The following is an 11,652-nucleotide window of genomic DNA, read 5'->3' on the forward strand; positions in this document are numbered from 1 at the left end:
CAGTCTCTGCGGAGTGGCGGGGGGTGAATCGGCACTGCAGTGGGTTGGGGAGTGAGTGGGAGGTGAAGACAAGGATAAAGGCTGTGAACAACTCTTTTAAGATGCCCAGCTTTAAGAGAGAGAGAGAGAGAAGGCAGCGGTGGCTTAGCTGAAAGGGGCAGCCGAAGGTAAACGTGAGATGGAGGGGTGCATGTTGTTGGTGTGCTGGTGTATGTGGGGGGTGGGAGGTCTTAGGAATGAAGGACTTAAGTAGGTTGACATTCGGAGGGACAAGACAGTAGTGAGGGAGGAGAGGTACCTGAGGATCAAGGACTCAGGAGGGCCTGTGAGCACATTAGTGGAGGGGGAGAGGCCGGAGCCTGGGAGTGAGTTGGCCTTGAAGAGAGAAGGTGCAGGTACATCTGGGAGAGGGAAAGAACTGAAGCTCTGGGTGTGGGGGCAGGCCTTGGAGGGGGCTCCTCCCAGGTGGCCTCAATTCTTTCTGGAAGTGGGAGGCGAGGTCGTGTGCTAAGAGCCATGCAGCAGATGGGGTGGTGGAGGAGGAGCATGGTGGAGGGGCAGGAAGGGTGCTGGCTGCCAGGTCAGGGGCCCTACATGTGCCGGGTCAGAACCAACTTGCTTGCAGGAGCCAGCGGTCTCAAGGGAGGGGCCGGGCTTAGGGCATGCAAATAGGTGGGCTGGGCCAGCATTTGCAAGGTGGATGGGGCACCTGGGGCACCAGATAGGGCTCAGCAGATGGTGAGCAGACCTGCTTGGCTGGATCAGAAACAAGCTAGAAGGCTCTTGAGTCCTGGGCTGGGAGAGAAGTTCCAACTTTGCCTGGAAGGCAACTGGGAACCATGGAAGGTTATTGAGCAGGAGTGGGCCATGATACGAGCAGAAGTTAAGAATCTGTATCCAGAGGGGTGCCTGGCCAGCTCAGCTGGAAGAGCATGGGACTCTTCCAACTTGGGGTTGTGGGTTCGAGCCCCACTTTGGGTGTAGAGATTACTTAAAAATAAAAAAAATCTTGGGGCGCCTGGGTGGCTCAGTCGGTTAAGCATCCCACTCTTGATTTTGGCTTGGGTCACTATCTTGGGGTTTTGAGATTGAGCCCCATGTCGGGCTCCACTCTGGGTATGGCGCCTGCTTAGGATTCTCTCTCTCCCTCTGCCCCCCACCCCGCTCTTTCTAAAAAAAATAAAATAAAATAAAAATAATTTAAAATCTTAAAAATAAAATCTGTATCCAGCTGTGTGTGCATGAATTAGAGAGATCAGACTGAAGGCAGGGATCTGGAGTGGTTGGTGGAGGAGTCTGAAGGGAGGATGTCAGGTGTCAGAGGTCACAGAGGAAGAGTTTTTAGCTCTAGAGGTCAGATCCAGGAGCCCTGGGGGGCAATGGCCTTCAGGCAGTCCACAGAGCAGGGGCCCCTTCAGAGAGCAGAGTGGGGATTTCCAGTCCTGCTGGAGGGGTGCTCGAGAGGACCCTTACTTCCGAGGGAAACCAGCATTGATGGAGGCTCTAATTACAGTCCGTCTGTAATCATCTGAGATGACGTTGGATCCTCCCAATAATCAGATACCAGAATTATTGTTCTCTCTGAGAGATGGACAGACTGAGGCTCAGAGGGGCCAATCATCTCCCCTCAGGCCACACAGCAAGTGAGAAGCAGAGCCAGGGCTCACCCCAGATCTGCACTGAGTAGCCTGCACTGCTCCTGCACTTTTCCTGTCCTTTTTTTTTTTTGAAGATTTTATTTATTCATTTGAAACAGAGATTCAAAGAGAAAGAGAGCATGAGCAGGGGAGAGGCAGAGGGAGAGGGAGAAGCAGACCGACGTGGGCCTCAGTCCCAGGACCCCAGGATCATGACCTGAGCCGAGGGCAGACGAGCCACCCAGGCGCCCCACTTTCCCTGTTCTTGTCTCCTCTGCCATTTCTCTAAGGGTTTCTGCTCCACCTGACTTTGTTCTGGGAGATTCTGGTGGCTCTGGGCCAAGGAGCCTTGGTGGGGATTGGATCTAAAGCTCAGTAACTCCAAATGGCCCGCGGCGGGGGTGGGGGGGCTTGACCCCATACACTTAGCCCAGGAGAATGGGCTTCTCGGGGTGCCTTCCTGGGGGGACATTTGTGGCCAGGCTGAGGTGGGACCCCTTGGTCCATGCTGTCACCGCCAGAGGGCGCCGGCTGTTGCCCAGGTGAGGGCAAGGGGAGGCCCCCTTCCTGGCTTCCGGAGAAACAGAGCTGGCTCCCGGGTCTGGAAGCCGCCCCCTTGAGGGTCCAGGGAGCTCCTGTCGCCTTCTTGTGTCTCTCTGAATGAAGGTCTTGCTGACCCTTCCTCCCCAGTTCCTGCTTTGCTCAGGGCGTCAGATTTCCTCGGCGTGGGTGTCAGGAAGCCTGGGGTCTCCTTGCTGACCTCCTGCCTCGTTGCACTCTGCCCTCCCCCAGCGCCACTCCAGATGCGTCGGCCTCACCTCCTTTACCTGCCTCCTCTCGCGGCCACGGTGCAGAGACAGGGCCAAGCACCAGATTGTCACCTCTGTCACCTTCTCTCAGCTCTTCACAACCCTGGGTGGGAGTGTGTGGGCCAGACTCCCAGAGTGAACTGGGCCCAGACAGGGGGAGGCCAGCACCCTGGGCCCCAGGGGGCTTAGGGAGCCAGAGGAATGGGATTCCTGTCTGGGCAGGATTGAGGGGAAGGAGCCCCCCAAGCTCCTTCCATGCTGTAGGCCATCTTTTCCATTTCCCCAACTCCATCTCCCCCTCTCCGCCCCCCCCACCCCCCAGGCCTCCAGTCCAGGGAAGCCCCTCCCCCTCAGCTCCCCCAACAGCTCAGCCAGGTTTCAGCTTAGATTCTGCCAACCTCCCTCCCCCACCCCAGGGCCCGCCCGCCTGCCTTCCTCCTTCCCCGAGCTTAGCCCCTTGGCTGTGGCCACCGAGGGCCTGGCCAGGGTCCCAGGCACCACACCACAGCGGCCAGCCTTGCTGGGCCAGGGCTCGGGACAGTCCCAGTCTGTCTGGCAGGGCGGCGGGTTCAGGATTGGCTGGAGCTGCCCCCGCCTTTGGGAGGAGGGAGACGCGAGAGGAGGCCTGGTGGCTCTCTCAAGGTCACCCTCCTTTCTCTCCCAGCATCCCTGTTCAACCTTTGTCCCTTCTGCCTCACCTTGAGGAGGGAGGGGGCAAGATGCCCAACAGGCAGAGAACCGAGGAGCCCAGGGAAGAGGACGCTTTTGGGGGGCTCCTGGCACTTATTCATTCAGCAAATATTGAGTGCCTCCTGTATGCGAGGCGCTGAGGACACAGTGAGCACAGTGGACACAATCCCTGCCCACAGCCCAGCAGGGAGACAGACAGGAAATAAACAATCACACAAATAATGTAAACTTGTGTCCCTCAGCAGTGTGGCAGAAGCACCAAGCTGGGATTCAGTCTGGCTTCCCTGCGGATCTCAGGGGTGAGGAGTCTTATCTGGCCTAGGAGTGGAAGGCAGGCTTCAGACAGGGCGGATGGCTTTTCGGAGGCCCGTGGGGTGGGGGTGGGGGGGCCGGGGCTGAGCGAGGCCTCAGTTTCTCCAACTGGGAAATGCAGGAAATAAAGGTGCCCCGATCATGGGGTCGCTGCGCGATCATGGGGTCGCTGCGCGGCCATGGGCTGCGTCCCGGCCTTCAGCCCTCAAAAAGAGGCGCTGTCCTCCTTCCCGAGGAAGGGTGAGTGGGAGCTCATCAGTGAAGATGGCGGGGAGGTGATTCCCACGGACCAGCGGCTCTCACGAAGCTCAGAGGTGGCCTCAGGGAGGTGAGGGACCCCAGTTCTAGGGCCGCGCTACCGAGCTTTGCCTGCCCCTCCGCCGCCTAAGGGCTGGAGGAGAGGAGGGGCTGGTCCCCCGGCTGCCTCTCCGTCCCTCCCCTCCCACACCCCCAGGTTCCGGGCCACGTGGCACCTCTACGGCCTGGGCCTGGGGTGAGGGGAGGATGATTCCTGACCTGGAGGCTGGGGGAGCGGGGGGGAAAGCGGGTGGGATTTGGGGTTCCACGGAGATCAGGTCCTGTGGAGCAGCGGCTCCAGCCCGCCCCGCAGCCCCCAGGCGGCAGGGAGGGGGTGCTGTCTCTTTAAGAGCCCTCAGGCGGCTGGGAGCAGATGGCCAGGCCGGCCGGGGCCCCTTGTCCTTTGTGTGGCTTTGCACAAAAGAGGGGGCCAGCTGGGGAGGGGGCAGAGGCAGCAGGTGGGAGGGTGGGGCCTTGCCCCTCCCCCTCTTAACCCTGCGCCATTGCCCCTTGGGGAGGGAGTTGCTCACTAGGACCACGCCTCCTCTCTGGACGCTGTGGCCCCCACAGTTGCCCCCAAACTCCTCGGATACCTCTCCCTTGTCATGTCCCACCTCCTAGGCGGAGGCTTCATCACACCAGGGCCTAGAGACCCCCCCCCCCCCCCCCCCCCCCCCCCGCAAACTCCACGGAATAAACCTCCCCTCCTTGCCCCTAACCTCCAGAGCAGAATCTTTCTCTGGTCCTGAGCTCCAGGCTCTAGGGAGAAGTGGGAGCAGAAAGAGATTCTTACAGGGGTGGGGGCGGGGAGGGGGGCTTGAGAGGAGGGACGCCAGTGGCTGGGGGTACCTGGGGCAACCCTAGAGGAAGGAGGCCAAAATAAGCATGATGCTGAGGCCTGGGGGTGAGGGTCTGGGCCCTGTACCCTAGCTAGGTATTAGCCCGGAAGGAAGGCAAAGGTGGGGGGGGCGGATAGGGGGCCCAACTGAGGCCCTGCCTAACTGGGGGTCCGGTGTGGGCAAGATGGAAGACTCCATCATATGAGAGGGCTGTGCACAGGGCTGGCTGCCTGCCAGCCAGGAGGAGAGTGGAGGTGCTAGGCACTGCGAGGTGGCACCTTGCCACTCAGGAGGGGTCAGGCTGGGAGCCTCTTTTCATCTTGTAGCAGACCCCCTTAGGTCAGACCTGCCCTTGGCCCATTCATTCTCCTCCTTTGTCCAGAGCTCCCCACCCTGGGGCTTGGTGCCCAATCCATGATTTAAGAGGAGGAAAAAGGCTCCGTAGGTCTGGCCCGAGGTGTGGCGGGCAACGTGGCCGCGGGCTGGGTGGCCCCATGTGGCCCGGCAGCACCGCAGTCGGGTGGGGTCGTGCCTGACTTGCCCGGCCGCCCACAGGAGCCCCCAGGACCAGGCGGCCCCCAGCCGGGTCGTGGCCAGACCGCAGGACCCCGGCCGGCTGGCCGCAGGCAGCGGGTGGGGGCGGGGATCCCTGGCTGGGCCCCGGGTTGCTTCTAAATTTAGGAATCTGATTACAGAGTGGCCGAGGAAGGGAAGGGAGAGGAGGGTGCTAGCGCAGGCTCGGCTCGGTCTGGGCACAGCGGGGTGTGCCCGGGTGGAGGTGTGTCTAGGAATCTGGGGCTCCGGGTGGGAGGGGCGGCAGGCGGGGGCTCCGGCCTGTGTGCGCCGCAGCACGTGCCCCGGGCGGCGGGGACGGGCACGGGCGCAGCTCGCAGGCTCAGAGCCGCCGCCGGTGTGTGCGCTGGCTCTTTGTGTGCCTGGCAGGGTGGCTGGGTCTGGCTTTGAAAGTCTCTGCCCACCCCCTCCCCCATCTCCGTCTGTGCCGCTCTACCCGCTTCCCGGTCTGTCACTCTGCCCGCGCTTGTCCTGGGGGAGGGGGATGCTGCTCCCAGCTGGGGTGACAGTGAACCCAGTGGGGAGGAGACCCGGCTCCTCCCACTCCCTGCAGTCCAGACCTTCCCCTACACCTCCCACTCCCCAACCCTCAGCCCCTTATGCCACTGTTTTGGGGTGCATTCTGCAGCAGTTAAAGGGAACTGAGGTGACCCCTGGGAACCCACAGATGCACCAGAAGCTAGGCTTGGGCCCAGTAGCTAGCTCTTGGAGGAATTCATTCCTCGCCTGTCCGGCCTCCCATCCGCTCTGGCCCCCAAGGGCGCAAGAGGGAGGGGGTCCCCCTTGCGGAAGGGGGGGCGGGGAGTTCCTTGGCAGGAAGGGAAATGGAAGGAAAAGCTGGGCTCCACCCGGGCGGGCGGGCAGGCGGCCTCAGGGCCCCCGGGGCAGGCGGCAGTAACCCGAGCCCACTGGTGTGCGGGGCTGGTGTGCGCGTGGGTGGAGCTGACCCCCGACTACTCCTTGGGGGCAGCGGGGGTCTCCCCCCGGGGGCAAGTCACGGAGCCCCGGGGGCCCGCAGAGGGAAGCGCTCTCCACCCTGGTCCTGACCCCACCCCCTGGAGGTCTAGCCCCGGCCCCCAGGCCCCGCCCCCCGGGCCCTCCCTCCCACCCCAGGGCCAGATGTTCAGCTGGCGGAGGCATCGGCTGGGGGAGGGGTGCTGAGGCCGCAGCCGGCACTACTTCCCTGCCAGCAGCTTCATTGTGTGCGCGAGGAGCGAGCGGCGGCGGAGAGCGGGCGAGCGAGCAGCAGCCCGAGCGCGGCGGGGAGAGCGAGCGCGCCGGGGAGGGTGCGAGGCGGCGCCCGCGGCTGCGCTCCGCCCGCCTCCCGGCAACTCTGCCCTGCGCGACGCGCCGTGCGCGCCGTCCCGCCGCCGCCGCCGCCGCCGCCGCCGCCGCCGCCACCGCCGGGGCCCCGCCGCCTGCCGTCGCAGGCAGGGGTCTGGTCGGGACAGGGGTCCCCGCCCGGGGACTGGGGCATCCCGGTGCAGCCGAGAGGCGTGCAGCCCGCGGGGGGCGCCATTTGCGCCGCAGCGCCCGCCCGCTCAACTGCGTGGGCGGGAGGGCGTTGGGGCTCCGGGGCGCCCCGAAGGCAGGGTGCCCCGACTTCTCCGGGGGAGCCCCAATCCCGTGGAGCGTCCAGAGCGAGCGCGCCCCAGCCGCACCGGACCTTGCGCTCATCCCCCGCGTACCCCACTTCTGCACAAACTTTTCTGACGCCCTCGCCCGTGGGGGTCGCGGAGAGCGCTGAGCTGTCCGCAGGGCTCCCGCCCCGCCGGACCCTGGCCACGCTGACCTCCTGCCTCTCGTAGCCTCAGTGGCGACCTCTCCAGGCCGGGCCGGGCACGGCACCCGAGGCGAGCGCGGCAATCACCGCGGCTCTCCGAAGGCTCCCGCGCCCCCCGGGGCAGCTGGGCGGGGTAATGCCCTCGGTGATGGAGAAGCCGAGCGCGGGCTCCGGGATCCTGTCCCGCAGCCGGGCCAAGACGGCGCCCAACGGCGGACAGCCCCACTCGGAGGATGACAGCAGCGAGGAGGAGCACTCGCACGGTGAGCCCGGCGGCCTAGGGTTAAAGGTGCACCGGCAGCGGGGACGCGAGTGGGGCGGGGGGGAGAGTAGCCGACCACGGGCGTTTTAGACTCGTGCTTCCTGCCCCCTAGGACTGGAGCCTCTGGCTTGTTTCTTCCCCAAGCTTGGGGGCTGCCGGCACGGGGAATCTGGAACCTGGGCCCCTAGCTGCCGAGGAGGCGGTCCTGCCCACCCCCGCCCTGCCCTGCCCTGCCCTGCCCTGCCCTGCCCTGCCCTCAGTCTCTGAAGGACTCAGGCGGCCCTCCTTGCCACAGTTTGGGCTCCATACCTTGCCACCTTGCAGGGGACTGAGGGCTGGAAAGACACTTCCACACCGAGCTGTGAGGCTCATGTGGTGGGGAGGAGCCTTGGATTCCCTGCAGGGCTATGGTCCAGGTCTAGGGGCAGCACCCCCCTCCCCCAGCCAGAACAAAGGGCTCTGCTTGGCCTGGGCTCTAAACTGGCCCCTTGTCCTTGCCATCACCCCGCCCCCCCCACTCCCTCCACTATGGGCTATGACTAGGCAGGGTCTCATCTTCCAGTTTCTTCTGTGGCTGAGGGTAACTGAGGGGAAGATCAGGGAAAAGTGAGCCTTCTGGAAGGTGAGGGCGCTGGGTGGTCAGGAAGGAGAACCCCAGGCCAGCCACCTCCCCCGCCACATCCTCCTATCCACCCCCCCCCCCCCCGGAGTCCTGACTGCCTCCCCTGGCTCCACAGACAGCATGATCCGCGTTGGAACCAATTACCAGGCCGTCATTCCGGAGTGCAAGCCTGGTGAGTGGCAGGACAGGCTGCGAAGGGAGGGGAGCGGAGGGCCCATGGCTTGGCCCTGAGCCCCACCTGGGGGAGCCCTGGGCGGGCGGGGGTGGGTGGCCCGTGGCATTGGTTAGCTTTCCTGCTCTGCCTTCCTGTCTGGGTCTCTGCCCCTCCTTCCCTTCTGGGCCTCACCTCACAAGCCCCACTTCTCTGCCACCCTCTGGCCATGAGTCCAGGCCAGCGCCACCAGGCTGATCTGAATGTCTTCCCTTTTCTGCTCTTGTGTTTCAGAGAGCCCTGCCCGCTACAGTAACAAGGAGCTGAAGGGCATGCTGGTGTGGTCGCCCAACCACTGTGTGTCAGACGCCAAGCGTGAGTGGGGCAGGATCCCGGTTTGGTCACATCCCTGGGAGCTGGGGGTTTGGGTTCATGCCAGTTGGTGACCAGCCCTTCTCAGAAGTGGGCTGGAGGCTGAGGTGTGTGGGTTTAGCCCCTGCGCGGGGGCTCAGGCTTGGGGCGGGGGGTGGGGTGGGCGCTAGCCCCTGGGGGCCTACCTCTGTCTGGGCAGGCTTGGGTCAGGAGTCGTAACCCCTTCTCCGATACCGGCCCCCTCCCATTCCCGCAGTTGACAAGTACATTGCGATGGCCAAGGAGAAGCATGGCTACAACATTGAGCAGGTGAGCCTTGGCCCTGTAGGGATTTGGGATGGGGACAGGACAGTGCTGGGGGCAGCTGAGCCCGACTTGTTCCCTCTCTCGGGCCAGGCGCTGGGCATGCTCTTGTGGCATAAGCATGATGTGGAGAAGTCCTTGGCCGACTTGGCCAACTTCACCCCGTTCCCTGACGAGTGGACTGTGGAGGACAAGGTGCTGTTTGAACAGGCTTTTGGCTTCCATGGCAAATGCTTCCAGCGGATCCAGCAGATGGTAAAGCCCCTTCACCCCTGCCAGCGCTCCTTAGCCCCTCCCATTCTGATGAGCCTGCCCGGGGGCGGAGGGTCTTGGGTGGGCCCCAGCCTCTGGCATTGCCCTTCCAGCTGCCTGACAAGCTGATCCCCAGCCTGGTAAAGTATTACTACTCGTGGAAGAAGACCCGCAGCCGAACCAGCGTGATGGACAGACAGGCTCGGCGGCTGGGGGGCCGAAAGGACAAAGAAGACAGGTAGGGGCCTTGGGGGCCCAGGGGCAGGGCACGCTGAGCTCTGGGGGGCCCTGGCCTCTGCCTCACTGCCTTCCTGGCCCCTGTGTCAACAGCGATGAGCTTGAAGAGGGCCGGGGAGCCGTGAGTGAGGGAGAGCCGGATGCTGGTGACCCCAAGAGAGAGGTGAGGTCTGGCCCTGCCTACCCGCCTGCCCTGGCCCTGGGCTCCGCACCACCCACCCCTCTCCTTTCCCTGGCAGCCTCTGCCCTCTCGGCCCCTGAATACCCGGCCAGGCCCCGGGAAGAAGGAGGCCCAGGGGTCTCAGTACCGCCACCACCCGCTGCGGACCCGGCGTCGCCCACCCAAGGGCATGTACCTGAGCCCCGAGGGCCTCACGGCTGTGTCAGGAAGCCCGGACCTTGCCAACCTCACGCTTCGAGGCCTTGACTCGCAGCTCATCTCCCTCAAGCGCCAGGTGGGGGCCTGAGAAAAGGGGCCGTGTGGGAGGGGGCGGCGGGCAGCCCAGGAACTACATTTTGGGGACAGCCGAGGTGTAAGCGGAGTGGTGCAGGTGCCCAGACTGCTTCTGCCCCATCCTTTAGGCTTCTGGGTAACTTGGTCTTCTTTTCTGGGCCTTTTGAAGAAACCCGTCTGGCCTGCAAGATGGGGAGAAGCCCGGTTGGGAGGGAGGAGTGAGCTGGGTGGTGGGTGGCCACAAGCCGTGTTGGTGGCGAGAGTTGGTCTTGGTGGCCTCTCTGGCAGGAGAGTTTGATGGGTCGTTTCTCGGCCTTTTCAGGTGCAAAGCATGAAGCAGACCAATAGCAGCCTCCGCCAGGCGCTGGAGGGGGGCATCGATCCACTGCGTCCCCCTGAGGTAAGGTGGCTTCAGGTGTGGGTGCAGGAGGGGCTCCCCCCCCCGCCCCGCTCCGCCAGGGGAGCCGAAAGGGGAGTTCTGCTTGGGGGGAGGGGCAAGGCCCTCCGTTTCCGAGTTTTTGAGTCTAAAAGGATAAATCCTCTGCTCTCCAGGCCAACACCAAGTTCAACTCCCGCTGGACCACGGATGAGCAGCTTTTGGCCGTACAAGGTGGGTTAGACTGGGGGGGGAGCATGGAGAGCCCCAGGAATCTTTCCCCGCCCTCCAAGGAGCTGGGGCAGAAGGGAAGGGCCAGGGAAGGAACTAGTCCTAAGGGGTATTCACACTTTGCTGCCCTTTTGATCCTTGCAGCCATCCGTAGGTATGGCAAAGACTTTGGGGCTATTGCAGAGGTGATTGGGAACAAGACTCTGACCCAGGTGAAGACCTTCTTTGTGAGCTACCGGCGCCGCTTCAATCTGGAGGAGGTGCTGCAGGAATGGGAGGCCGAGCAGGATGGGGCCCCCGGAGCCCCGGTCCCCATGGAGGAGGCCAGGAGGGGGGCCGCCTTGCCAGCCCCGGCCCTAGAGGAAGACGATGAGGTGAGAAGGGGTGAGACAAGCCCTTCCGAGAAGCGAGGAGCTGAGCCGCCTCCGTTCTCCGGTGGGGGCGCGGATGGGCCTGAGCCTGGTTTCCCTCCTCTCTCCTGTCAGGTACAGATCACCTCCGTCTCGACATCTGTGCCCCGATCGCTACCCCCTGTGCCGCCGCCGCCTCCGCCTCCCACCTCGCTGTCCCAGCCACCGCCGCTGCTGAGGCCACCTCTGCCCACGGCGCCCACCCTGCTCCGCCAGCCGCCCCCGCTCCAGCAGGGCCGCTTCCTCCAGCCCCGGCTGGCCCCCAACCAGCCCCCACCGCCTCTCATCCGCCCCGCCCTGGCTGCCTCCCGCCACAGTGCCCGCCCTGGCCCGCAGCCCCCACCCACCCTGATTGGAGCCCCTCTGGAGCCCCCAGCACCCTCACTCTGAGCCCCGAGGCCCTCCACCAACCGGAGGCTGCAGAACCACGTTGCTGGCCGTCCGTGGACCCCTCTGGCTTCACCGGGGACAGAAGGGACTAGAGCTCTTGGCCAGGTCTTTCGAAAACCCGGAGCTGCCAGTGGGCACAGTCTGGACCTATGGGCTCTGCACATTTCTGGCAGCTGAGTCTCTCGGCCCCCACCCCAGCCAGGGGCTGGGGCTCAGGGGCCTTCTGAGCTGACCTGAGGGTACTTTCTCTTCCTGGCTGGGGCTGGAATGGCTGCCTCCTAGTCTGCTGGGGCTTGGCCTTTGGGTCTGGCCCTTTGTGTAGAGGGGGTAGTGACCTTAGCTTGGGGGATGGGGGAGAGGACAGCCTTGGCTGTTCTTTCTCTTTCCTTTCTTTTAGCAATAAGTTGGGGTGAGGTGGGGAGGGGGCTGGAGGGGGGAGGTGGGCAGAGAGGTTCCTTCGGGGCCTGAGTGTGGCAGAACTGGATGGGCAGCTCTCCTGTCTTCTGGAGCCTGCTGTGAAGTGCTGAGGAGCTCTGGGGGTGCCCACTGTACCCACGGCCCGAAAGCTTAGAGAAAGGAGGGCTGGGAACATATGCAGACATGGGTTTATTTTTCAATGTTTTTAAAAAATAAAATCTTCCACGTTCGCTGA

General features: G+C 63.9%; 1 protein-coding gene across 2 annotated transcripts; it reads left to right on the forward strand.

The window, feature by feature from the left end:
- Positions 1-6,561: 6,561 nt before the first annotated feature.
- Positions 6,562-11,647, forward strand: RCOR2 (REST corepressor 2). Of its 2 annotated transcripts, XM_036100393.2 has the most exons (12): positions 6,586-7,203; positions 7,940-7,996; positions 8,270-8,350; positions 8,604-8,656; positions 8,744-8,905; positions 9,016-9,140; positions 9,233-9,302; positions 9,379-9,594; positions 9,916-9,993; positions 10,146-10,203; positions 10,345-10,574; positions 10,686-11,647. In XM_036100393.2, the coding sequence occupies exons 1-12, from the start codon at positions 7,077-7,079 to the stop codon at positions 10,998-11,000; spliced, it is 1,572 nt and encodes a 523-aa protein (XP_035956286.2). In that variant the 5' UTR covers positions 6,586-7,076; the 3' UTR covers positions 11,001-11,647. The 2 variants fall into 2 exon arrangements, with proteins under 2 accessions (XP_035956288.2, XP_035956286.2); XM_036100395.2 differs by lacking the exon at positions 10,345-10,574 and having other exon boundaries at positions 6,562-7,203.
- The last annotated feature ends 5 nt before the right edge of the window (positions 11,648-11,652 follow it).

The sequence above is a fragment of the Halichoerus grypus genome, chromosome 11 (assembly GCF_964656455.1).
Source record: "Halichoerus grypus chromosome 11, mHalGry1.hap1.1, whole genome shotgun sequence".
NCBI lineage: Eukaryota > Metazoa > Chordata > Mammalia > Carnivora > Phocidae > Halichoerus > Halichoerus grypus.